The sequence below is a fragment of the Hirundo rustica genome, chromosome 19 (genome assembly GCF_015227805.2).
Source record: "Hirundo rustica isolate bHirRus1 chromosome 19, bHirRus1.pri.v3, whole genome shotgun sequence".
Classification (NCBI taxonomy): domain Eukaryota; kingdom Metazoa; phylum Chordata; class Aves; order Passeriformes; family Hirundinidae; genus Hirundo; species Hirundo rustica.
Window position 1 is genome coordinate 1,912,526 of NC_053468.1, and position 26,890 is coordinate 1,939,415.

At 45.9% G+C, this 26,890-nt stretch overlaps 1 protein-coding gene across 1 annotated transcript; it reads left to right on the forward strand.

Moving 5' to 3' along the window:
- Positions 1-6,758: 6,758 nt before the first annotated feature.
- Positions 6,759-25,575, forward strand: PPM1D (protein phosphatase, Mg2+/Mn2+ dependent 1D). Its single transcript, XM_040082705.2, has 6 exons — positions 6,759-7,241; positions 11,232-11,460; positions 13,640-13,764; positions 19,714-19,904; positions 20,871-21,110; positions 24,144-25,575. Exons 1-6 carry the CDS (start codon positions 6,803-6,805, stop codon positions 24,687-24,689), a joined length of 1,770 nt encoding a protein of 589 aa, XP_039938639.1. The 5' UTR covers positions 6,759-6,802; the 3' UTR covers positions 24,690-25,575.
- Positions 25,576-26,890: the final 1,315 nt, after the last annotated feature.

A 26,890-nucleotide genomic window follows, 5' to 3' on the forward strand; every position in this document is an offset into this window, starting at 1 on the left:
TTTTTTTTTTTCCCCTCTATTTCTTATTGGTGGCTTCAGCTTTTTCCTTTATTTTCTGAAACGATGAGGATTTATTTCACCGGAGGGAATACAGCTGATTCCTGCTGGCGATTAGCCCCCCTGGGGGTGGGGGCTATTTAGCTCAGTTACTTTTAGAGGCCTGGTTTGGGAGGCTTGGAGGTCTGTTAAGAGCAGGACAGAGCTGGTTTCCAGTGCATAAAGGAAAAAATATTGATAATGTATTAAGAAAGGTAATTTTTTAAGCTTATACTGCTCTTTATTTTGCTTCAAAATAAAGTATCTAGTAAATTTTCTGAAAATAAATGCAGTGAAGGTAAACATACTTTTTAAGCACTGTGGCAATGGACTTTATCTTCTTGATGAATTACTATGTTTTGAGAAAGGAGCCAGGCTGTACCTTCTACTGCATGGCAAATTTTTATTTTTTTTGTATTTTTTTTTTCCTAGACAAAACTAGAGTGTACCCATTCAGAAGAAGAAATAAATGTATCTGTGAAGGAAGAACATTGTACAAAGCTTCTCTGGATTATGTTGTGTATTCAGTTTGTAACTTATATCGGTGAAGCTTGGAAAATAGTCTTCATGGCAAATGCAATTTCATCTCTAGGTAGAGACTGACTTTAAATATACAAGAATCAGGTTTTTATTAATACTGCATGATTTGATATTTTTATATATTGAACAATTTGGTGTTGTTTTATCACAAATAGTTGGCTTGTTGTTGAAGGTGTTACAGAGAGTTGGTGGAGTCCTCAGTCACTGTGTTGAGTCAGTTAGTGAGCATCAAAATAACATATTTACAGCAAAACAGACAACAGACTATTTTATTGGATAATTGGTTACTCCTTAGTTATAGAGTGTAATTATTTTTTAATTTTCTTTAGACTGTATCGGGAGCTTATTAATAAAACATCTCCATTCAATAACGTGCTTTTCACATCCGTAAATTATTTTAATGCAATCACTCGTTAATCACTGCAGATGTTGGAAAATCCTTCTGCCTCCAATGCTTGCTGGCAGCCCTTCTGATGGATTTTCTTATCTTTGTTGGTATCTTTCTCTTTCCTTTTGTCTTTTTTTAATGTGGAGAAATAGTTGAAGGATTTTTACGCACGCTGCCAATGCCTGAAAGCAGAACGGGGATGGATGTTGTTTGGGGAAAAGCCTTCAGTCGGTCTGGCTGCTGCAATCTGAGCTTTTTGAAGATGCAGCTGGGTATCTGAACCCCTCACATGCGCAGAATCTGGAGTGTGGCACATCTGGGTGTCATTGTAGGGGAAGGGGATGCAGGCAAGGCTCGCGAGGGGTGAATGGAGAAAGAAAATCTAGTCGTGGTTATTGTAAAAACAGAAACCAAGCTGCCCCCAGAGATCAAACAGCCTCTGGGTTGTCAGAGCTCCCTGTGTGGAAGGGGTTTGTATGGAAGAGATTTTTATATCTGCAGCTGTGGTTGTGTGATTTTAGGAGGGTAGAGATGGAGGCTGCTGATGTTCTGTGCCCCCCCCCCCCTTCCTCTCAAAAAAAAGGCTCAAAATCCTTAAAAAAAGCCAAATTCCAACCAGATATTGGTATTGAGTTACTGTTTCTGGACCCCAGTGACTTGCTGAAGCTCCCCTCTGCTGGAAGTTGTTGTTCCCATGAAAGGGTGAGAGCTGGGATTGCTCAGCCTGGAAAAGAGAATCTTCAGGTGACCCAGCTTCAGCCTTCCAGCACCTGAGGGTGCCTGCAGGGGAGGACTCTCTCCACAGGGCGCAGGGAATGGCTTCACCCTGACAGAGGGTGAATTTTGATTGGATTTTAGGAAGAAATTGCTCCCTGGGAAGGCAGTGAGGCCCTGGCACTGGCTGCCCAGAGAGGCTGTGTCTGCCCCTGGATCCCTGGAAGTGTCCCAGGACCGGTTAGATGGGGTTTGGAGCGGTCTGGAACAGTGGGAAATGTGGGAATGAGATGAACTTTAAGGACCCTTCCAACCCAAACCATTCCATAGTTCCATTCCAAATCTATATGTGAAACCATAGCTGGATAACAAGTCAACTTGGTCTGAAACTTACCGCAGAGAGTAGCAGTGTTGTCTTTATCTCACATGTTTTGACTCTATAACTGAGCTTCAAACTGAAAATAGGGAGGTTTTGTATTTTTTTTTCCCTGTTGTGCTCATAGATTTATATTTCAGCCAAATTAGGAGTTGTATATTCATTAAAGTTCACGCAGGAAGCAACAGAATTGCTTCTCCTACTGCTGCTTTTTTTCTCACTGCTGTGCCCTCGGGTCAGGTTAAGTCACCTGCAGCTTCACCTGACTCACTTTTAGCTGAAACCAATTAGGAGGTGCTCATATCAGGAGCATTTCTGGTGGGTGGATTTGGGAGGTGATTTTTGTCAGGGAAGTGGTGATCAGTGTTTGGGAGGCCTCTCACTGACCCAGTGAGGGACTGAGAGGGGAGGCCTGCAGATGCTCTGCCTTTTATATGCCTGGCTCAAATGATTTTATGGATAAATAAGTAGTATATATTTTCTTTTATTCCCCAGGAATATAATTCTAGAAACCTGGATGAAAAATATGGAATCTGTTTCATGTGCTGCCAGTGAGAGAATGTTGTTTGCATGCTTTCCTCAAAGGTAAGGTACTTGTCAGAGAGCAAAAAAATGTTTGTAACATTCATGTGGTAACAAAGAGGAAGCTCAGTATGGATGGAGTTGAAAATTTGAGCTAACTCGTCATTGGGAAATTAAGTTTTGGATCATTATCTAACACAGTTCAGGCTTTTCAGATTGGACCAGCAGTTCTTGTTTTGTCATGGATTAAATGTGAGCTTGTTTATGTGAACAGCTTTGGTTTTTTAATTACTCTAGCTGGGCATAGTTAGTGGAAAAAGGGGTTCTAAGAAAACAATAAAAACCTGCTGAATTTCCTTACAATATGCTTATTTTGAAGTGGGAAGGAAGTGAACTGACATGGATAACATATGAACCTACTATATCTCCTTGATGTGGATATTAAAGGAACCTTGAAAATAGTTTATGGGGAAGTTGTTGGAGGCTTCTAATTTTAAATTCTTAACAGGAAATCATTAAACTGTAGAGGAGCCAACATAACAGACTGTTGCTCTAAAATAAGAGCTAAATGCAGAGCATCCACATGAACTTGTCAGATCTTTTTTTTTAATGCTTTTTTTCCCCCTTTCCTTTCATGTTTACTGCAACCCAGATAAATACATTTTCATTTCTGTTTTTCATATACATCCACTTCAGGATCCCATTCTGAATGAGATGTGAAACCAGTGCTCTGATGGTCAGGCCTTAGGGCAAGTGGAGAAATTCACATTATGCACCAGAGCCAGGGGTGTTAACTCCTTGTGTGGTCAGGTCCCACCTTCCTTCACTGACTGGGAAAAGCCTTTTAAAATGTGGATTTTGTTCACTTCTAGTTTCCTCTTTTACGTGAGATTGTCATGCTTTATCTGAGCTCCTTGCTGAGATGATTGGCACATTTCACATGGGCTATGCAAGAGGTGTAACAACCTTTGGGCACAGTCAGCTGGGCTGATTGAAGCTTAATTAGGGGCATAATTAGGGGCTAGAGGAAGGAGAAACATTCTGAGGTATCTGTAAGCACTAAGACATGAAGGTCAGTCCCCAAATGCAGAGATTATTTTCAGGCTTTAAGGATGTGGGTTTGCCAAAGCCAGGTGGGCACTGCAGCTTTCTGCTGTAATTATTCCTATCATTTATAAGTTTCTACCTAAATTATGAGCTTTTCTATATCTATATCAAGTTGATGTGGATTTTCATGTGTTGATAATTACATATTTTTGACCTGCCAGACAAAATGAGTTATGGCTTTTGCAAAATATAACTTGGGGTATCTTTAAATCTTCTGGGGAAGAGAGGGGCAGGATGCTGATGGGGGATTAGGAAGAATTTAAGTGGACATGTTTTTGTTTCTTTTGATTGTCTGCTGTAGCTGAGGGGAAGGAATTCTGCTGTAACAAAATGTAGCTAATTTAGTTTAAGCCTATGTAAAATTTTTTAAGCTCCAGTTAAAAGAAATACTGAACTTTTTCTGATAAAAACAATCACGACCTTTAATTTTGAGAAATGGTTTAAATCAGTTGAACCAGAACATTCTGAGGTGGATTTATTTCAGCAACTGTTAGACAAAATGAGGATAAGTTATCGTTAAAGTCAAGTAAATATCCGATTGTGCTTGGGTTAGAAATATTTTATGTGAAATTAATTTAATTCTTACGTAAAAAAGCTTCTAACTGTGAGTGGTTTAACCTGACTTCTGCGTCTGAAAAATATAGCTGAGGAACCATGGGCAGTTTCTGCTTAGCATTTGCTTCCTTTAAGCATAAACCAAGAAAAGCACTCCCCATTTTTATAAATGTATCAAGGGTGCCTAAAAAAATTGCCTCTCAGTTATTGCCTGTTTTTTAGGTCCTGGGGTTTGGAAACGGCAGTGGTACTTTCTGTCAAAGCTTCATCTTTTTTCAAAGTTTTTCCTCCCTGCAACAAACTTTGTCTTTATTAGAAGTTTTTCTCCCTGCAACGTTTACATGTTCCTATTTCTGTGAGGGTCTGGTTTAGTTGCAGGGTTTTGGTTTTTTTTTTTTTTGTGAGCTGAAGGGTTTCAGAAGAAAATGAGGAAATATGGTTTGAGTTGCTGCAGGATCTGCTGGTTGTGTGCCCTGTAAATCTTGAAGCACTTTGCTTTTCCAACGGCACTTTGGAGGGTGTAGTTGTTACGGGCAAAAACCTCTTTGATGTATTGTAATTTGATTGAATTTGTGAGTGTAGGTATGATTGATATGGGTTATTGTCTCGATTGTAGAAGTATTGACAGGCACTTTTTCACTTGGGAAGGCAAAAGCAATGCTAGGATATGGAAAGGCAGAAATAGCTTAGGGTTTAAAAGGGGCTTCTTCCATCATAACTGGTTTTTTCCCCTTGTTTCCTTCTTTTTACCAGATTACCTGAAGTACGTTTATGTAAAGAGTAGCGGTAGGAGCCAATCTGTGTGGTTCTGTTCCTGGAGTAGCTTGTGGTTTTCCACTCAAAATTATTCAGGAAAGCATTGCCTGTACTGAAGGAGGCTACTCCTGACATGACAACGTATCTGGCTACGTTTATCCAGCTGCAAAACAGAGACATTGCACTTTTTTGGCTTTAGCTGTCCCTGTGGCGACCCAGGCCTGACAATGTTATTTTGTCTTTTTTGTTGTTGTTGATAGCTTTAAGTCAGTTTGTTTGTTTTCTGGTTACTTTGTAATCAAAAATATCTTGCAATGTGGGCGGCAGTGAAGGCCTGGCAATTGATGTGTCGTGTCCATGGTTTTTATGTTAATTAAGAGGGAAATAGTGATGCTTTGTGATGTTTGGGATTGCATAAAGCTCGAATTAGTCTTTATCTCTTTTACACACTGTTGAAATGCCCAATATACTTACATAAAATACTGTCATGAAACTTCATGGTCAGATTTTTAAAGCAATTCTATATTGAGGTTGATGATCTGGTGATTGATCTGAGGGTATAAACACCTGTAAAGTAGGAAGGGATCGTTACCTGATTGGATTAGTGTGGATTAATTCATTAATGTCTGTAACAGGTTTGCAAATCCCTCAGTGCTCCAGGAATTCAAAGCCTTGTGGATGTATTTTTTTTTATGTTTTAAATACTGCTGACTTTAATGTGGCTGATGGAAGGAAATCCAAAGGGCTCGCAGTCCTTAAGCCAAACAATTATCTCCAGGGCAGTATTTTTGTAAAATTCCGCGGTGGTTTTCGCTGTAGCGAGAAGGGGCTCTGAGAGCTGGCAGTAAAGCAATGTCTGGAATTTCAGCTATAAAAACGAAATGCTCAAACCCCTCCAGCGTGAAGGAAACGTCTTAAGTGGTCGTGATTATAAAACGCAGGGATGTGTAATTCCAGAGGGGTCCTTAGTGGGAATTAAACTGGAAAACAGGGACGAAAGCAAGGAGTGGGGAAAGATGGGGATCTGAGTAGCCGTGGGGGTTCCTCGGGCAGGGAAGGACGGGAGGGTTGGGTAACAACCAGGGGATTCCTGGAGCAAGGGGGAGGAATCTTGTGCTCCCAGTTCCGCATCCTACCTGCGGTGCTGAGCTCTGTGTGAAGCCTTTTTGGAGCGCTCGTCGCGGGGGGGACCCGGGGACCACTCATCGCTCTCTGCACCTTCCTCGGGAGGGCGAGAGGAGGGGCAGAGCAGTGACAGCCCCCGAGGGACCGGCCTGACGTTGTGTCGGGGGAGGTTTGGGCAGGAGATCGGGGAAAAGCTCTTCCCCCGGAGGGTGCTGGGCACCGACCGGGCTCCCCAGGGAATGGGCACGGCCCCGAGGCTGCCAGAGCTCCGCGAGCGTTCGGACAGGGATGCCCGTGGCGGGATTGCTGCGGCGTGTGTGCCACAGCAGCAGGCCCGGGGGAGTCCCGCCGTGTCCTGTCGTGTCCCGTCCCGCCCGCGCTCTGTCGCGATTTGGGGCTCTCTGTCGCCGCTGCGCTCCCACCCGCCGGCCGCAGGGGGCGCCGCGGAGCCCCGGCCGCGCCCGCCGCCCCTTCCGCCGCGGCGGGGCCGGCAGGGGGCGCTGGGCGGGCCCGTTCCCGTTCCGGCGGGCGCAGGGAGCGGCAGCGGGAGCGGCCCGGGGCCGCCGCGGGCATGCCCGAGCACCGCCGCCGCCTCCTCCAGCAATAGCCGTCGGCGGGCGGGCAGCGGCGGGACCGCCGCGCGGAGCCGCTCCCCACCCCCCCTCCCCGCGCTCCTTCTCCCCATGGAGGGGCCGTACGCGCTCGGGGTGAGCGTGTTCTCCGACCAGGGCGGCAGGAAATACATGGAGGACGTGACCCACATCGTGGTGGAGCCCGAGCCGCCGCCGGCCGGGGCGCACAAAGGCGGAGCGGCGCCCGCGGGCCCCGGCGCCGCCGAGCCCCCGGCCGAGAGCGGGCGGCGGCGGGGGGGGACCCCGCGGGCGGCCGAGGACGGGGCGCAGCTCCCCGGCACCGGCCCCGGGCGGCGGCCGCGCCGCTCCGTCGCCTTCTTCGCCGTGTGCGACGGGCACGGCGGGCGGGAGGCGGCCCAGTTCGCCCGGGAGAACCTGTGGGGCTTCATCAAGAAGCAGAAGGGCTTCTGCTCGGCGGAGCCGGCCGAGGTGTGCGCGGCCCTGCGCAAGGGTTTCATCGCCTGCCACCGCGCCATGTGGAAAAAGCTGCGTAAGTGCCGGCGCCCGCCGCCGACCCTCCGCGCTCTCCCGCGGGCTGCGCTCCCCCTGCCCGCCCGCGCTGCGCCGCTTCCCGGCCGCCTTCTCCTCCTCCTCCCCCTCTCCCGCACTATTGTGAGTGCCTCCCTCCCTCCATCGCTGCCATCCCCGCGCCCAGAAGCGCGGCTGAGCGCGGGAGGGCATCCCGGCCGCTCAGCCGGGTAATTCGGGGAAACAAGAAAAACTGGAGGGCACGCTGGGAGGAGAAAGATGTAAACACAGGGCGAGGGCTCGCTGTTGTGTTACGTAGCTGGGAACGGTGCGGTGGTAGGGCTGCAGTTTGTTTTCAGCGTGTTACGCGTCGATTTCCAAGTTCGATTCATTGGGAAGGTCTTTATCTTGTTGCCTTGGGTAATCGCGCTGAACTCTCCCTTAGGTTTCCTTTTCGTCATGAAAAAGAATTAAAAAAGTAATTTTAACCAGCTGGAATGGACTGGGAACGGTGGTTTTTTTTTCCCTAACGGTGCTTCCGACTGTTTTTGTGAATCCTGATGGAAGGATTGAAATGTGGCTGGTTTATAACTCGTGTTCGAGCAGGGGGGAATATGCCGTGTCCCTGGCAAAATAGAAAACACGCTTAGTATCCTGAGGATGATTTTGCTAGCTATAAATATATATTATCATTATGATGATATATTTATGTATTTATGTATGTATTCGTTGTTTACTTGCAGTAACACAGAAGTTGGGGTAGTAAATAAGTCAGTGTCAAGGAGAGGAGCATGCCCAGACAAGTGACTGTCATCATCCCTGTACTCATCCTTCTCCCCGAGGTCTTGTGAGGTCGCAGTTTGAGTTTCTGAACGACTTTTTCTTCCTAAGATGAAGGTTCTTACTTAAAGCATGGTTGTTTATATGGAATGTGTAGAATGTGTGTGTATTGTTTATGCATTTAGGCATTCAGAAGCTTCAGAGAAGCAGCAGAAGCAGCGTACAGCGTGTGAAGGGAGGTGTGGAACATGGTAAAACTGGATCCGAAGTAGTGACAGTGACAGTTGGGCTTGGGAGGGAAACCTGAAAAGCAAGAATTGCACTGAGAGCACCTCAGGCTTTCAACGAAGTGGTTCGGGGGGGGTGGGGGGGAGGAGTAATTATAATTTCAAAACAGTTTCATTTTCCTTTTTCTTGAATAGCAAAATAGAGAAGTTGTGTGAATGTCAGATACTTGAGGAGATAACGGGGAAGGAACAGCGAGTTTGAGGGTACAGAGGGAAGGGTGTGAATTTTAGAAACACCAGAACTTGACCACAGCCTTGGCAGTGCGATGTGCAGCCTTCTGGGCTGCAGGGCTGGGTGATAAGGTGCAAAATGTGTGAACGGGGGGAGATGGCAGGGAGGGGAGAAGATAAAGAGTTCAGTTTTCTGGCTCTTGTGTCCCTGGTGTGTTATTTGTAACCAGAAACTCTGTGTGAGCACTGAAGGCAGAGAAAAGCGCAGGAATCTCTGTTTAGTAATGGGTGTTTAGCAAACAGCACCGGGCTTGTGGAAGCAATTTAAATTGTTGTGAGAAACAGCACAGCTCTGGCTGGGAGCCTTTGATGGCACTTGGATGTTGGCTGTTTAGTAAACTCCAGAGTGTGTTTGCTCCTCCTGATTCCTGCTGCACGTGCTCAGCAGCCTGAGTCTTGTGGGACAAGCCCATCATTATCTCAAGTTTATAACTTCATCCTGTTATGGAGTCCCAGTGTGAATTCTTCTGACAGGCAGTAATTTTCCGTATTATCACGTGTAAGGCGCTGTGGATGTGGAATGGAGACTGAGTATGCTGGCATCTTGAAGTGTGTGGGAGAAGGGTTTGGGACTTTGGGGTGGAGGATGGGGTCTTTATTGCTTCCAGTTGGAATCCCTTCCCTTCCAGCTTGTACTCAGCTGCTCTCTTGGTTGTTGGAAGTTCTGGAGTCATCCCCTGATAGACACAAACCAGACTGAGGAGGACAGAAGCAGAAAAACTGAACCAGAAAATGCCTATTTGTTACTGGTGATCATTTTTGGCGTTAATTCTGTAGTAATAAAATTCTCCGAATGCCAAAGATCCTCCCAAGTCAGAGTTCATTTTGGAAGCTACAGAATGAGTTGAGTTTATTAGTTCAAAGTTACAAAGCTGAGTGTGAAGGGCAGTGGCTTTCAAGTGGAGGGGGGGAAAACTGCTTTAGAAAGATGTGCTGTTGATGCTCCTGATCTGTGGAGCACTTGAGTACATGGATTTGATTTTAATACTCAGGCTCAGAAGAAAATCCAGCAGTTTTGACACTTTGTGCTGGTTCCTGGTGAGACAAAATCTCTACAGAGAGAAGTGGGCTGTATCTAATACTTATCTCTGAACAGGAGCAAGGCATGAGCTACAGTGTCTGGATGACAGGCAGATAATTCCTGGGTTTGTTGAGCCTAAAATCTGAGGCTGCTGCATCATTCTTTCTCCCACAAGTGGGTGATTTCCTTCTCTCTGCTCCCCATCCCCATAAAGGCTGATTTGACTCTCTAATATATTTTATTGCTGTTCAGGGGTTGTTACACTGACAGAAACTCATTAGTTTCAGCTTGTTTTCTGTTAAGTGCATGGTTGAAGTCCTCATTACCACTTGGCTCCCTCCCTTGTTTGCTTTCCATTTGGAATGTGTTAGATTTAATATCCACAGTTAAAACTGCCAGACAAAATACTTCCAATAAGCTGATTGAATGTTTGTGTTCTTGAAATAAAGCTGCTCCTAGGGAGAAAGTGTGTTTTAGTGTTTAGAACACAAAGCTGGAACTGTTGGAACTTAAATGTTTAAATTGCGCTGGATGTCTCGGTCGCTCACACTGAGGAATTGCAATTTTATCTTCATATTGCCTGTGAATTCTACTTCTCCAAATTCTCTTTTTCCATCCGTTCTCTTCCATGTCTTCTTCCCTCAGGCACCTGAACATCATTCAGTGGCACTAGAACTTAAGTTCCTCATTCTTTTGATTCCATTTAAAGCTTTAGAAGATTAAAATATCTGTTTTCACAGAGGCTAAGGTGTAACTGTGCTTTCCTTTTCTTTCCTCGTGTGTTTATTTGCTGTTTGTTTGTTTGTTGTGGTGCAAATAGAGAACACGGTGCTTTGGCAGCCTGAGCTGGGTATTTCCTGCAAACAGCTTGTGTCACAGTGGAATTTTTTGTGCTGTGCTGCGTGAGCCTGACTTGTGAAGTGCAGGAGATAGAATGTGACAGGGAGATGAGGCTCCCTTTGGAGTTTGTCTGAAGACGTGAGTGGGTGCAGCGAAGAAGAAACACGAGGTTGCTGTTGGCAGTTGGAATCCACTGATAACTGGGAGCTGAGCCTGCTTTTCGTGGGTGCTGGGGTGGGGAGGAGGGTGGTGTGGCTGGGCTGCCTCCATGGGGGTGTTGTCTCAGTCAACTTGTGCGGTTTTGGGAGAAGATGAACTCGTGTAGACGCAAAAATAGGAAAGGCACGAAAGAGAAATTTGGATTGGGTGTAACTGGAGAGAGTAGTGTAATAGGAAGTTCACAGAAGTGGTTTGAGGGCAAAGCAGTTGAGGAGGCTTTCCCTGGCCAGGTGTAGTTGTGTTATTGCTCTCAATTCCATGGATATCCCCTGTAGAATTTAACGAGAGCGTACTGAGATAGTCTGAATTATTTAGTCCTCCAAAGGGAAGTGTGAGTAGAACGTTTGAGACACCATTCAGCACAAAATGTTGCTGTTCAGCCTATGACAGTAAAATAGCAGTTTTTCTCCCTTCCAAGGGGATCAGGAACGTCCACAAATCCTGATTGCCAATCAAACGTCCTGACAAAATAACTGAATTTAGGACATTTCTACTACTCCAGGCAGGGAAGCAAAGGGTAAATCACAAGGTCTCACCATCCCGCAAGCCTCCGAGATGCCCTTCAAGACATTCCCAGCTCCCCAGAACTAAACCCATTCTTTTTGTCCGTTTTTTGCCTCGTTTCTCCTTGCAGCAGAGTGGCCCAAGACCATGACAGGCCTGCCCAGCACGTCGGGGACCACGGCCAGCGTGGTGATCATCCGCGGCTCCAAGATGTACGTGGCCCACGTGGGCGACTCGGGCGTGGTGCTGGGGGTCCAAGATGACCCCAAGGATGACTTTGTGAGAGCTGTGGAGGTGACACAGGACCACAAGCCAGAACTTCCCAAAGAAAGGGAGAGAATCGAAGGCCTTGGGGGCAGGTAGGTGTGTCTGCTTTTCACTGGGCTTGTTGTGGGAGGGCACAAAGAGCTGAATCTCAGCTGTTTCTCTTTTGTTCTCTTAATTTTTCTTACAACTTATTGGGGAATAAATTACAGGGGTTTGTTGTTACATGGTTGTGGTTTTTTGCTAGTGGTTGATGGTATAGCCAGAATTTTGATTTCCTGGTGGATCACGCAGCTGAGGGTTGGTTACAGTTCTAAATGTTCACTAACAACCCTTTGGAAGCAGAGATGTTCATTTTTGGCCTGTTTTTCTTTAAATTCTGAGGAACCTGCAGGTTGGGCAAGTTGCCTTTTCACATAGGTAAAGTGATACGAGGTCTGGAATATCCAGTTTGTCACAGCACTCTAATTTCTCAGGCGTTCTGCATTGTCCCTGAGATGACAATGGCAGCTGTGGAATCGGCTCCTCAAAGCTTCCACTTAGGGAACACCAGGAAAATCCCGGATTTGAAACAAAACCTTTGCTGTTTTAACACCACAGTTCAGCACCTGTCTTTCCAGGAGCCATTCCTTCCCTGGCAGGTGCTGGCAGATGTTGGCACATCCCAGCTGGGGTGGGTGTGTGTTCCCTGGGAGGGAGGAGGAGCAGTCAGGGCTCTGTCAGGTGGCACAAATGTTTGGAGACAACCCCCAGGGCTGGGATCTGGGAGCTCTGCCTTCTCCTGGTGCCACACCAGATGGATGGGCACGCTTTCCTCCTCGGAGCAGGGATCACTGGAGGTTTTCCTGCTGACATCCTTCATCTGGGAACCCTGTCAGCCCATTAACCTTCAGATATTTGTGTCTCTGGCAGGTGGGAGTTATCAGGGGCTGTTTTGCAGCAGGGATAACCTGCGGTTTTGCTGTAGGTTTTCAAGGTGTTTCTTGGAGATTGGAAGTCTCTGAAGGTTCAAAGAAGCATTCCCTGAAACTTAGTATCTACAGGAATGGTTAATTTTTAATTTTTTTTTAAATTTTTACTGGTGTTCCTCCTGTTTTTCCCAAGCTGGCTGTGAGGCACATGGTGGGAGTGAGGTGGAACTGTGCAGCTGTGCTTGGGAATGTCTTGTCTTTCATGAAAGCAAACTGGGAACAGTTAACAGGAGAGCATGATGGGAACTTCCATTAAAATGCTGTTTTCCCAGTAACAGTCTGAGTGTGGGATGAGTTTTCCTTTCCAATAGTGACTGAAGTGAGCTCTGTGTGGTCATTAGCTGCACAAGTGGATGAGATCAAGTTCTAGGATGTGGTGTTTGTGACTCTGCCGTGCTCTGGATGGAGCCGAACATGCCCTTGTTGTTAAGGCCTTTGAAGTGTCAGGAAGTGCATAGTGAATGGCTTCGGCATGAGGAATTTTGAGGCTGTTCCAGAGCTGCTCAGTTTCTAATTACCAATGGCTGTTCCTTGGATGAAAGGAACTTTCAAGTATCCCGTTAGTAGCTTGGTTGGGACCGAGCTTGGCTGGTTCCTGGTTTCATTAGGACTTATTCCTTCATGGTTCATACTTGTTCTTCTTCCCTGCCTGACACAGCTGCCCCATTTATTTGCTCTGTAGCTCCTCTGGACCTCCAATGCCATCTGGGAGAGCTAAACCAGTGCTCAGTGCCTCAGAGCAGGTGTTCACATGCAAATGCAGAGCTGTTCTTATCTCCTGCTTCCTGCAGACACCAGCCCGGGACAATTCCTCTTTTTGTGTCTACTTCCTGTTGCTGTTCCTTGCATTAAGCAAATCCTTTAAGGAGGCTGCTCCTTCCTTTTCTGTTGTTTCAACTGTGCTACGCTGCTCTGTGCGGCCAAACTTTGGGAGATGTAGAAGACGGAAGGAGGAACTGTGTGGAATTTAGATCTGAGTTGAGCTGATGTTGATGGTCCTCATCTGAGGGAAGCAAATCCAGTTCTGCTCTGTCCCTGACAGATTAAAAAAACACTCTTGCATGTGTTCTAACCAGCCAGAATTTCTTCCAGGTCTTCATTACCTTGCTTTTTATTTTCTTCTGCCCTTCATCTCTCATTTCCCCCTTGGCTTTATATAGAACTATCGAAGCGCCATGGTTTCGAAATACTTCATTGTGCCGTCATCGTTACCTCCACATTTGCATGTTTAACTGGTTTTGCCTCATTGACACCGACTTCCTGGTTCCTGTTCCTAACCTCTGCCCCTCTCTGGTGCTTGCAGTGTGATCAATAAGTCAGGTGTGAACCGGGTGGTGTGGAAGAGGCCCCGGCTGACCCACAACGGCCCCGTGCGCCGCAGCACCGTCATCGACCAGATCCCCTTCCTGGCCGTGGCCAGAGCGCTGGGTGAGTGCCCTCAGCTCAGTTCACCCCCTGGGCTTGCCAAAACACAGATTTACAGGGGTCTCCTCACTCGTCTCTCAAAATCTGGGCCTTTAAAATGTATTTTTAATACAATAATACCTCATTTTTTGAATAACACTGTAGTTGGGGAGAGAAGGAGGTGACTTATAACTTGCAGGGTTTTCAGTGTCAGCCCTATGAGGGTGGGATTTAATTTTACCACCAGCTAGTCAAAAATTACAGTTTCATTATCTCAGTGAGAAAGAGACAAACGTGCTCTCTCTCCTGGAGACACACAGGGTTTGTACATTTTCATTTGCACCAGAAATGGGGTTTTGCTGGATGGTGTATGAAATGCTTCAGTCTTTCTTTTGTGGAGAATCTTTTTTTTTTTCCCAGACTTGGCATAGAATGGGATGAAAGTCAAATCTATTTAAGCAGAACTTGGGAGCACTAGGAATGAGAAACTGTCTTTGAGGAGCACCTCATTCCAAGGATAGATGGGATAATACAGGAGTAGAAAACTTGTGATGAATGGTTTTTTGGGAAGTAATTCTTAACTGAATTATTGGGTATCTCTCACCCATGAGTGTTAATGTTTCTGGTCATTTTTCTCCTGAAATTCCACTGCAGAATGCCCATCTTTGGCTGTTCATGTTTTTTTCCCTTTGTGCAGTGAAGAATTTTCTATGCAGACATACCCAGGATAGGTTTGATTTGCTGGGGTTGTGGTGTTTTTACCTGTAAGAGCTGTGCTGTAATTCCTTGCTGGCAGCTTGGCAGGCCCTTGGCGGTGCTCCTGGGTCAGCTGGCAGTGCCCATGGGGACAGGCTGTTCTGGGACCAGGGTCTGGATCATTCCAGAGCCTTGCTGTGTCTTATTTCACAGGCAGGAATAGCTGTGCCACAGGGATTTGTCCAGAGCTGAGGAGAATTTTGCAGCGATAATGAATGTGGAAAAGTCAGCTGTGTGTCAAGCAAGGAGTCACAAGTGCCTGAAAGTTTAAAAAAAAAATCAATTTTAAGGACCTTTTCTTTGTATCTTAAAGTCTTTATGTGTCATATTTCAGGTAGGATCGAGTTTATTTTGTGGTTAGGAGAACTGACTTGAGAGTTTGAGTAAATCCTTTGGAGTTAGTAAACGAGTAACAAAAAACCCTTCATCCCCTGAGCAGCACGTCCCTGTTGTTCCCTCCTGCAGGACAGGGGAGGTGTTCCTCCTGGATTGCAAGATGTGGACACTTAATTTCGATGCATCTTTTGTTCCTGTGATTGTAAGTTTGTTGCCTGTCTGGAGAGCTCTCTGGCTTTTGATCTGATCTCTCCCAGCAAGCTGAACAAAAGGATTTGGCTGGGGTTTGTGTGCAGATGGGAATTCAAGGAACCGTGCATTTGTCGGCCCTCAGTGCATTCTTTCCCAGCAAGTGCATGGAGAGAGGATTATTGGAGAGTTTCCAGGACCAAAAAATGGGAACACCTATCTCTATCAATTCCTGGATTTGGAAGCTCAAACCCCATGCTGGGACCAGCCTCCCTTCCTGCCCGGTCCCAACCTGCATTAAAAAATGTTTAGCAGGACAACAAGAATCTCTCAACAGAGAAACTTGGGGTGAGGAATTTATTGTATTTAGAATGGGGGAGATTATCTGATTAAAACCCCTAAAATTTAGATCTTAGATGGCGTTTTAAGCATCTCTCTCTTACAACATTTTAAAATATTTTGATGTAGTTTCATCCCCCAGCCTTTAAGTCTGGTGCACTCTTAAGGAGTTCAGAAAAGGATGTGGAAATAGCAGGAATAAAGCACCTTGGAAAAGTTACATCCAGACAGCAGAAAATCCTGGTGCAGAAGAAATCCTTGTGACCAGATTAATTCTGTTGACGTCTCCTTTCCCATTCTGATTGTCAGAAGTGCCCTTCTGCCCTAAAATAAGCATTTGTGGTATGCACAGCGGCTCTATTTAAGTATTTAAATAATGCTTGATTTATTTATAGCCCCGTAACAAGTCAGAAATATTTGGGCTTTGTGCTGTCCCTGTAAAGCATCTGTAAGCTGCTTTAACGTACACAGCAGGTTTCTGTGTCTTCTAATAAACCATTTTAAGCTGTGCTAGAGTTCTGTGTTTCCACAGCTACTTCTGCTGACCTTTTCTAGGCAATGAGAACATTTTTTAAAAATACTAATTTGCCTTGTAATAGATCCTCATGAATCTGTGGTGAGGGATTGCCTGGCACTGCTGGAGCTGCTTGGGAGGTGTTTAAATGAATGAATGATGAAACCTGAGCCAGGAGCCCGTTAGTTCAACCACTCCCTCCAGTGGGAACATGAACTCTGCTTTCCCTGCTTCTTTTTTGGGCAGGAATACAATGGACTCACCCCTGTCAGGTGGAGCAGGTAGAGGTTTGACTCTTGCCCAGAACAGGAATTTCCTGCTGCCCTCTAGGAGCAGTTCTGTACCAGAGCAGGGAATCCACGTGGAGCTGCTGCAGGAATCTCTGACAGGGGTGGTAGGGAAGCTGTTTTCCAGAACAACTGACTGGATGCCAGAACTGTTTTGTGGAGCTCTCTGAATGCACATACCATGAAATCCTGGAGGAGAGGTTATGGCTGACCTCACATGATCTGAGGAAATCCCTGTGTAAGATTTTAGGGTTGTTTACGTGCATTTATCTCTTTTTCAAATTAAGTGGCACAGCTGCCAATCAGTTTTTCCTTCCTGCTCCATTGTAGGCCACAAACCTGAATCGCATGGAATTGTGTAAGTTGTATTTACAGCAATTTCCAGCTTCTGTTGATAATTACTCTTCTGTTTTATCTCTATAAAACCAGACAAACTTGGGATTCCTGTCGTCCTCAGGATATCTTGCTGTAGCTTGTACAATTTTCTTCAGCCCCGAGACAAAATAATAAATGTGCTGTGCCAAATGCAGTGTGTGCTTTGTTCTGGGGATCTGTGTGTTACACACATCATGTGAGGGCACCTGTGGCTCCTTGTGGGGAAAAAAATCGATTTAAAAAGCTCTGGGATTAATCAAACTGGGGTTTTATTTTGGATTGAGTTATGAAAGTAAAGTTTTCTTTCCTCTATTAAAACCAAACCCCCTTTTTATATGCAAAACAGCATCTCCAGAAACTAAAATGAAAGACTTGATTTATGTGATTTCTGGACGTGCTTTTGCTCTAAGAAGGCTTTGGGTTTAATCCAATCCAGCCCACTTACCTGATGGGTGTTTTTGTTTGTGATTTCCATTACTTCCTGGCAGCACTTGACTTAGGTTTTTTGTATTTTATAAGGTAACAGTAAGCAGATTAAGAGAGACTGCACAGTTTGATATATTCTTACAGGCAGCTAAATTAGTTTCCTGCTCCTTTAGTATCTGATTTCAAACATCTATTTCATTTTGTAAGATGCAGTGTATATTATTCTGGTTTGAGTCGGGACTAAGAAACAGGTTTTTCTGGAAGATATAGAAGGAACTACATTAATAACTTTTTTTTGTTTGTTTGGGAAAGAAATATGCAAACCTCACACTGAAAGAAACGCTCCCAAGTGTGTAAGTTTTTAAAGAACAAACTTGTCGAGAGTTTTGTAAGTGTTTGGGGTTTAATCCAGTACAAAAATAGTCTGGCTCCCAAATGGCAGCCTGAGAGCCTGGCATTGCAGCCCTGTAACACCAGCCTCTGGCACATCCCAGGCTGCCAGGGGGTCACTGCTCTGTCTGCTTGCTTTGGAACACGATTAAAGACTTGAGAGCGCTTTGAAACGCTCAGGGAAACGTGTTCTCTGCTTTCTGGCTGCTCTCCTCTCCCTTTCCCTTCCCAGAGTTGTGACAGAGGCTGCCAGGGGAAGTTCCTCTGCAGGTTTGTGTTCTGGGGTGCTGGGCAGGGAGAGGGGGCACAGCTGGGCACAGCTCCAGAAAGCTTTGCCATAGGCTGGGGAGCTCTGCCCTTCAGGGAAAAAAAAAACCCCAACAAAATAAAAATATAAATGTTCCCCATGCCTTGAGATGGGCTCAGAGTTGGAAGGGTCTGTGAGAGCCACTCTGTGCCCTTCAGCAGGTTTGTAATCCTCGTGATATTCCCAGTTATCCCTGGGAGGAGCCTCCTTCCTCCTGGAGCAGATCCCCTGGGATCAGTGTGATGATTGCTTGGCTCCCTCCTCGGGAAGGGAGCAGATGGACACGATGACACGTGTGTGAAAGAACCCAAATTAATGAATGCCAGGTTATTTTTAGCACTCAGAACAGGATTTTTAATTAAAAAACCGATTCAGCTAATAGCATTTTGTCATTTCTCCTACGTGAGTATGAACAAAGTGGCAAATGGATGTGTAAAAATATTACGTGTATATATATATGAAAATACATTGGGAATTGATGCTGCTCTCGTGTATTTTACCTGCTGTGGCCGTGACAGTGTGATGTGAGAAACTCCGACGTGCAGGAGAACTTTCCGTGGCAATTCACATCCAAAAGTTGCTCAGCTCGAGTGTTACAGTATTTATTTTGATCTCTCTGCCAGCTGGCTTTGTCGGGAGCCCGTGCACCTCTGTAGGAGCAGCCGTGGCTTTTAATTAGCGCTCATTAACAGCGTGTGCTTGTGGGGCTGCTGCGGCCAGGGAGAACCGGGGCTCTGCTGAGGATGGGCTGCGGTGGAGTGGGGTAATTGAGTTGAAGTATTCCCTTTCCCTGGTTCTGGAAAAGTCTTTTCAGCTGGTTGATAGCTTAAGGCAAAGCTAATGGAGGCAAGGAGGAAGACAAAAAGCTTATTTATTGTCTTTAAAAGGGTGCTGATGGATGTGGAAGAAGCTCCAGGCTTTGTCCAACAAAAAGCAAAGGAAGAGCCTGACAAAACCTTACTCTTGAGTTGAGCTTCTGTTTGCTGCTCAGCTCTGACATTTTAATTGATTTCTGCTTTTAAAGCTGTGTATTCTGCGCAGAAAAATGTAGCCAGTGCTTGCAAGTAATAATTATGTTACTTTATGTTGCTTATGACTACAGGAAGCTGTTTGTGAACATAGAAATAAATTTTAAAAACAGGTGTTAGGGCAGATTATTACTATTCTTGATTTGAAGGCCTAGCCTTAGAGAAGGTTTTTAATTTTTCAAGCATACTTGATAAATAGAATTGAAATAAATTGACATGGCAATGCATTTTTTCTGCTGGAGCGGTTTTTATTTGAGGCTGGTTTGGAGGGAGCTCTTGAACCAGGGGATGGTTTGACTCAGATGTGCTGTTCAGCTTTGGTTCTGGTGAGGTGACCCCACACTCATTCACACAGCGAGAGAGATTTAAAAATAGCAGCGTTCCCTGCATGGGGCCGTCCTCCGAGAGGCTGGAGCTGCTCTTTGCAGCCCTCCTGCCGGAGCTCAGGCAGTGCCCGTGTTCCTGTGGCTTCTCTCCAGCTCCCAGAGCTGGCGCGTGGTGCTCAGCTGCAGAGAGCCCCGAGTGGCTCTGCACGAGATGCTCGAGCTGTGGGAGGAAAAGGAATGGCAAAGGGAATTTAACAGGGAAAAGGCTTCAGTCTCCTCCTTAGCTTTTCCTTGGTCCCGTCCCCTACACACGCAAATATTTGCACATTAGGTGTGGGATCAACGAACCCGGGTTTTACTTCTGTTTAAGGAGAGCTCGATTAATTCAGATAGGTTTTAGTTTGGAGAGTGGTTGAGATTTCACCAGTTTCTAGGTATTAATCTGTTTCCTTTCTCCTTTTTCCACAAATACTTGTTGTAAGAGAGCAGACGACCTCTGATTGCAGCTTGGTTTAGTTTAAATACGATTAGAAAGTGGCAGGAGCTGAGCAGTGGCTGGGCTGGAATTTCCTTATGTTCTGCTGGTGACTCAAGGCTGATGGTGATGGTTTTCCTGGGAAGGAACGTTTTTCTCTGTTTTCCAAGAGTGAGATTCCTCTTGTGTTATGTAACAATCCCAACCCATTTTCTGCTTTGCCAGGTGATCTCTGGAGCTACGACTTCTACAGTGGGGAGTTTGTTGTGTCCCCCGAGCCCGACACCAGCGTGCACACGATTGATCCCCAGAAGCACAAGTACATCATCCTTGGCAGTGACGGGCTCTGGAACATGATCCCACCTCAGGATGCCATCTCCATGTGCCAGGATCACGAGGAGAAGAAGTATTTCATGGTGAGAGCAGCGGCCAGAAGTCAGTGTGGGAATTTCATCCTTGTTACCTCTAAAGATTGTTTGATCTGGTAGGGGTGAAAAACAGCCCCCAGAGTTGGTTTAGGCAGATGGGTGGTTTTGCCACAACAGTAAAAGTTGTTACAATGTGGCTGATGTAAAATACCATGGGTGTTAACGTAGTTTAAATTATTGGCTTTTTGTTTTGGGGAAATTTGACTAGCAGGGTGTTGTCTGTGAGTAATAAAGGAGATAATGAGTTTCTTCTCTAAGGAAGTTACATAAAATGCTGTCTGAACATTAAATTTATTTCACATTAAGGTGCATGTTATAATGCAGCCTGTTTAGGCTGAATTAAATTACTCTCTGATTTATTTTACAAAACGGTTGACAATTTATATTGGCGCATCAGAGAGTAAACACTCTGCAAACCCCATGAGGGACTTTGGAAAGACTGTAGGTTGTGTTCCAACCTATTACAACCTACTGCTGTGTTACAAGCTATTTATACTGTTTATAGTACTGTATACATGTGGAATATACCACAAACTGATTTAAAGATGGATTTAAGAAGGAAGATGTGTTTTAACCAGTATTTCTGGAGGTGCTTTGGGGCATGGGTTGTAGGAGCATGCGTGGCATGAGGTGCCTTGTGGTGGCTCTGGGTGCCAGCCCTGTGTGATGTGGTGGCTCTGTGTGACTGTGCGTGCCCAGATGCTGGTTGGCTCTGTGTGGTGGCTGTGTTTGATGCCCCGTGTGACCCCCCCCCCATGTCCCCGTGTGTCCCCAGGGTGAGGCTCTGTGGGGGTGGCTCTGTGTGGTGGCTGTGTTTGATGCCCCGTGTGACCCCCCTGTCCCCGTGTGTCCCCAGGGCGAGGCTCTGTGGGGGTGGCTCTGTGGAGGTGGCTCTGTGGGGGTGGCTGTGTTTGATGCCCCGTGTGACCCCCCCCTGTCCCCGTGTGTCCCCAGGGCGAGGCGCGGCAGTCGTGTGCCCGGATGCTGGTGGGGCGGGCTCTGGGCCGCTGGAGGCAGCGGATGCTGCGGGCGGACAACACCAGCGCCATCGTCATCTGCATCGCTCCCCTGCGCGAGCGCGGCCGCTGGGACGGCGACGAGGAGCTGGTGCTCAACCTGGCCGAGGGGCCCAGCTACAGCAGCCCCGACGGCAGCAGCCTCACCCCGTCCCGCTGCTGCACGCCCCCCCTCAAGGTAAGGGCTCTCTGGGTCCCCTCTCTGCCTCCCCCAGCTCCCTGCGGCCATCAGAACTTTGCCAGAGGTTCAGCAGCGCTCATAGGAACACCTCACCTGTCAGGTTATGTCACTGTTTCATGTTGCTGTTTTGAATTTTTGCTGTATATCTCTAGATAATCTATTTCTGAGGTCGGTTTGGTTAAAAGATGGTGTTGCCATTCCATGGCCCTTGTGGGTCTCTTCCAGCTCTGGATATTCTGTGAGAGCTACAGTTAGAACATAGCCTCAATACTTCCACCTGCAAAGGTTTGGAGGACTGGACCAACTTTTAACAATGTTTCTTAAAAGTGTTTAGCACTCTGCCTTTGGTGTTCCAAAGTATAAATTTTCAGAATTGCTGCTATTGGTAGTTGTTGATCTGTACTCCCTCCATAATGTTGCTTTACAAACCTTGAAATGCATTGTTTCCTAAAGTAAGTTGTCTGAGATCCTCCCCCAAATTTGGGGCAGCCTTTAGAGACAGAGAGGAACCAGAGTGGGGATCAGAGGTATAAAACAGAAACCATCCAACACACCCTCTTAGAAATGAAGGCTGGGCTGCAGTTTCTCTTCCTGCCTCGCCAGGTGCTTGTGTCGCTTGCCCAGCCCAGGGAGTGCAGATTGTGAACCTGCTCCTGACAGGGCGTGCTTTGATTTGGGTTTGTTTGGTTGTGGTGGAGTAGGGCTTTTATTTTATTTTTTTAAGGTTAGTTTGTTCCAACACATGTTACCATAAAGAACATTTTCTTTCTGTACTGGGAGATCTCATTATCTTCCTTTGGTTGATTTGATTTTCTTTGTTGGAGGCAGGGACATCATAACGTAAGGTCTTTCTGAAGGCTGCAAGTTTGAGTTGTTAACATAAAGCAGAGCTCTTCAGAGGGTTTTTGTTTTGTTGTTTTGTGGCTTTTCTTCCCCCTCTCTAAGAATTGGAGTGTAGTTATGAGTGGCTGTTTGTTTCAGTAATTACCAGCTGCTCCTGATTTAAGTCACTGTCCTTTGATGTTCTGCAGAATCGTCAGATAATTGTCCTTTGGGCAAAGGAAAAGAAAGCAGAAATTAGAAAGGGAGTTTTAAACATTCCCTTGGGAGAAACAAGCTCTAATAAAATGGCAAGCTTCAACTTTGTCTCCTCCCCTTTCATCTAGTGGAGTAAAATCCCTGAAAAGAGCTTTAAACCTAGAAAAATCTTGAGGAAAAAAAATTAAATTGTAAGAGCTCCTAAAATTTTCAATCACGGTTTCTGTGAGGGAAGCAAGGATGGCCTTGATGCCTGACAGCTGCTACCTGCCAAAACAATTAATTTGGAAATAGATGGAGACCAAAGTTTCTTAATTAAACAAAAGTATTTCTTAATTGCTTGTGCTTCTGGCAGCAAGTACTAATACCAAATTAATTCCAGTATTCCTGAGGCCAGTGAGGAAGATTGATTGGAGTGTTGAGAAATTCAGTTGGTGATTCGTGGTTTATTTTTCCTGTTTTGTTACATCACCCTCCAGCAGTCCATCCTCTGCCTTTCCCTTGGCTTCCCAAAGCCTTGTTCGGCCTCAGCTGTTTGCACCAGCGGGAGATGTTGGGGAAAAGAGCCACAACATTAAATGTCTTACACAATAAAAAACATAAAACTAAGTTTTATGTGACACAATGTCAGGAATTAAATTGAGCAGCTGGAGCAGCCTTGCCAGAGCTGCTTGCTGTGTGTGATCTGGTGTTCTTCTGCGTTCTGCAGGAACTGAGATGAAGAATAACCTTTAAAATTCCATTCATAAAGGTCTTCCCTCTTGTGTTAAATGCAGTGGAGGGATGTTATCTAAACAGTTTTGTCTACACATGGAGAGCCACAGAGGTGTAGAGAGGAGTGGAAAACCAGTGTGGATGCTGGGAACAATCCTGATTATCTTTTCTTTTGGAGTGCATTTTATTAAACTTGGAGTTGTTCTGGGTTATGGCTTCAGAAGCATCTGTTTATTCACCTGAGATGTGTCCCTGACTGATTCAGCTGCGTGCATTTCAGTTTGCAGCACATGATTTCCTTAAAATAATAACTGCCATTTGCCTTCCACTGAGGGTGTGTAGTGTGGCCTTGAAATTTACTTTTGAAGGACTCACCGAGTAACCAGGGACTTCTTCACAATTAAATCTTTAATAAGGTCAGAATTCCTATCTTCAGGGCACTGCATAAACACTAATTTTCATAATCCCCCTGTGGACAGCGAGAGCAAGCGTTGTCCCCATTTTCCAGCTGGTAAAACCGAGAATGGGGCAGGAACACTTCCCAGAGGCTGCAGAAGGGATGAGGGGCAGAGTTTAGGAAGTTTTTTGGGACCTCGCTGTGCTTCCCAGGGAGTGGCTGGGTGTGCTGTGAGGGATCCAGAGGCAAGGAGAAGTGTAACCCTGCCCAGCAAACAGGAATGTTTTAGGTGTCTGTGCCACTGCCCCTCTCTGTGGGCGGCTCTGAGGAGTTTGTCCAGCCCCTGCTAACGTGGTCATGGAGAGTGCTGAACACAGCAAAGGTCAGGAGCCTCTTGCTGCTGTTTGCCCTGAGGGCGTTTGGCCACTGGCCATGTATAAATCAGAGGGCAGTGCCTCTGTCAGTGCCTGGTGCAGGGAAGTGCTGCTGGTGACAATGGCAGAGCTTACAGGCGCTGCTTTTCCCCCTGAACTCCCAGCAGATCCCTCAGCGTTCTCCAGCTGCCGTTCACGTCCCCAGTCGGGATTGTTTCCACCTCTCAGCAGGGAGAGAAGATGAGTCTGCTTTGGAGCAGGATTTTTCTGCCTCTGATAAGGTTTAGGGAAATTCTGAAAGCGCCACACACTGTCTCTTCCCGCATAGGCTCAAGTCTGTCCCTGGAAGTGTCCGAGGCCAGGCGGGATGGGGCTTGGAGCATGCCGGGATAGTGGAAAGTGGCCGTGCCCGTGGCAGAGTTTGGAACTAAGTGATCCTGAAGGTCCCTTCCCAGATCCTTCTGTGGTTGTATTTATGCCTAAGCATTTTATTTCCTTATCCCTCAGCTCGTAGAAGATGACCCCTGGCCACGACTGAACTCCGCCGAGCCCGTTCCTCCCCTCCTGCACAGCAACACGCTCTCAGAGAAATACCCGGAGCTGCCAAACGAGATTGCCAAAAGCAATTTACCTTCCTCCGGAGGAACCCCGAAGGATCCGGCCCCCCAGGAGGAGAAGTGCAGCAAAGCCCTGGCCTTGAGGCTGCAGGAATCCTACAGCAATGGTTTCTCCCTCAGCCTCTCCCCTTCCAACTCGGCCAACTCAGGCACGGACCAAAAAGGCTTGAAGGTGTCCCCTCAGGGCCACGGCAAGGCGCAGGACGCGGAGAGGACGCCCCCGGCCAGCTTTAAGCGGACACTGGAGGAATCCAACTCGGGCCCGGCGGTGAAGAAGCCGCGGCGGGGGCCGGGCAGGGCCCCGGGCGAGGGCGCGGGCGGCAGCCCGCAGCGCAGGAGCCCGTCCAAGCTGGCCATGCGGCGCAGCCTCCGCGGGCAGAAGAAGCTCAGCAGCTCGCTCTTCCACCCGCCCAGGAAAGCCGTGTGCGTGTGCTGAGCCTCCTCTCGGCGCCCGCGCGAGTCTCGGAGCTCTTCCCCGTTGATCTTTTTTTTTTTTTTTAAAGTAGGAACTTTTTTTGGTATCCGACACAGCTTTATCCCAGCCTTGTACTTTGCTTGTATTATAACTGTGAATTTTGTAGATGTGTAGGGTATAAGTCGCTGTAAAATGTGTGTAAATTTGTATTCCTTCATATAAATGTAGTCTCTTTTCTTCCTTGTATAATTGTTACGGCGGGGCTAAGCCTTGTTTTAAAAAAAAAAAAACCGACAAAACGAAAACAAAAAGTAAAGTAATCCTTTTTGTTAATTTACTAAAGTCATCGATTTGTATACGCTTCTTGTGAGGAGACTTTCACAACTTTTTAACTAAAGTAAATTATTAAACAGAATGGAAGATAATGTATTTTCGTAGTCTGATACGTTCCACCTAAAGTGTGTCTTTTAGAGAATACACTAGGTCTATATTTTGGTTTTAAATTTTAGATTTCTCTACTCAGAAATGAAATGTATGTGGAAGCAGAGATTTCAGACTTGCTTTACACACCTCAGTGTCGATTTTATGTTAATTAAAATACTATGCAGTATCTTATTTAGTTGTATTTTTTTGTAACAATAATCGTCGAAAGTATTTAGCAAAAAAAGTGTGTTTTAAAGAACTCCAACTCCCCAGAGCATCCGACAAAGCCATTCCCATCCCCTGTTCCAAATGATGGCATTTTATCCAGGCATCACTGCCCCTCTGAGATGTGTTTTCTGCTATTCCAATACCGATGGTGCTGCTAATACCTTTCAACACAAGTTCTTAAATTATTTTATGACTATTTTCATTGACTATGTGGACCATGTGTATGTTCACCTCAATAAAACACATGAAAATTTGATGGGGACGCTTTTTATTTTTTAATTTTTATTTCAAGCTTAAGTTCTGTTATTTATACAGCAGTGAAATATGAATTTATTGTTACAGAAGTATTCATATTTATCTGGAATTCATTAACATCCCGCTTAGATTTACGACAGAACCGATCTTGGCACTTTATCCTGAATGTTATACCGTAGCAATATATTAACTTTTAAAAATTTTATTTTGATGGGAAAGCAAAAGGGACCAGTACTTTATTCCAGTGGCCAGGATGGTTATTTAAAGAATCCAGTTCTTTACTGCTGGAACAATAAACCACGGGCTGGAACCAGGCCTGCTATCTATATGTGTTACCATGGTTACAGAATTCCCAGGGGACTTTATTCCTGAAAATATTCCCTTTCATCCATGCTGGGAACACAGCGCTGCCTTAGGAGATGAAAGAAACAGCCTGTCCAAATTGGATCCTGCAAGAATTTATTTCTGTGGAAGTGGGAAGTAACTTCAGTTCATAAAGTTTTGCTGTGATGTTGAAATTCTACCCCAGATGGGGAGGAAAGGCTGCAGAGGCCACAACTGTGTGGCAACTACCTGGCAACAACCTTTGCAACAAAGTAAGGCAATAATTACCTGTTTTCAATTACTCTGCACTGAACCTTCTAAAGAGTGACTGTACCACCTTGGTTAGATGACTGTGTTAATGCTTGTAAGGGAAATATGCAAAACAAAAAAGATTTGTAGTGAATTTCCCAGTTTTTTGGTTTTTTTTTTCTCTACACAGAAGCAAAATTTAAGCTTCCACAGAATTCTGCTGCACTCAGAAATGTGAGCCTCACTGAAGTTTCCTTGTGCAATTATAAACTTTTGGTGGTTTTTTTTTTTTTTTTTCCTTAATAAATTAACCCAACCTTACAATTTTTCATGGCGAAGCTGCTGGACGATGATCAGAATTAAACAGCCAGAGCTCCTCTGCACTGGACAGAAACTTCCCTGCTGATAGAAACTGGCAGCAGTTTGCTCCTGAATGTACTTTGCCCACCTCTTTTATCATTTGATTTCTCTGAAATTAATATCCAAAGGTGAGACAAGAAATTTACACCCGATAAGTTAACAGAGGTTCCTTTGGTAAGATCAAACCCGAGTTACAACCTTTTCTTGCGAAATAAAGCTCCCATCTGTGCAAACCTGCTCGCAGGCACTTTGTGCATGTTTTCAGTCATTGTTTCATTCTCCTGGTATGTGGATGATGATGGTGTCACAGAAGTCAGGTGCATTCCCGGAGCAGGTCACCCCTCCTGCCCTGGTGCCACTGCTGGAAACCTGAACCAGGGCCC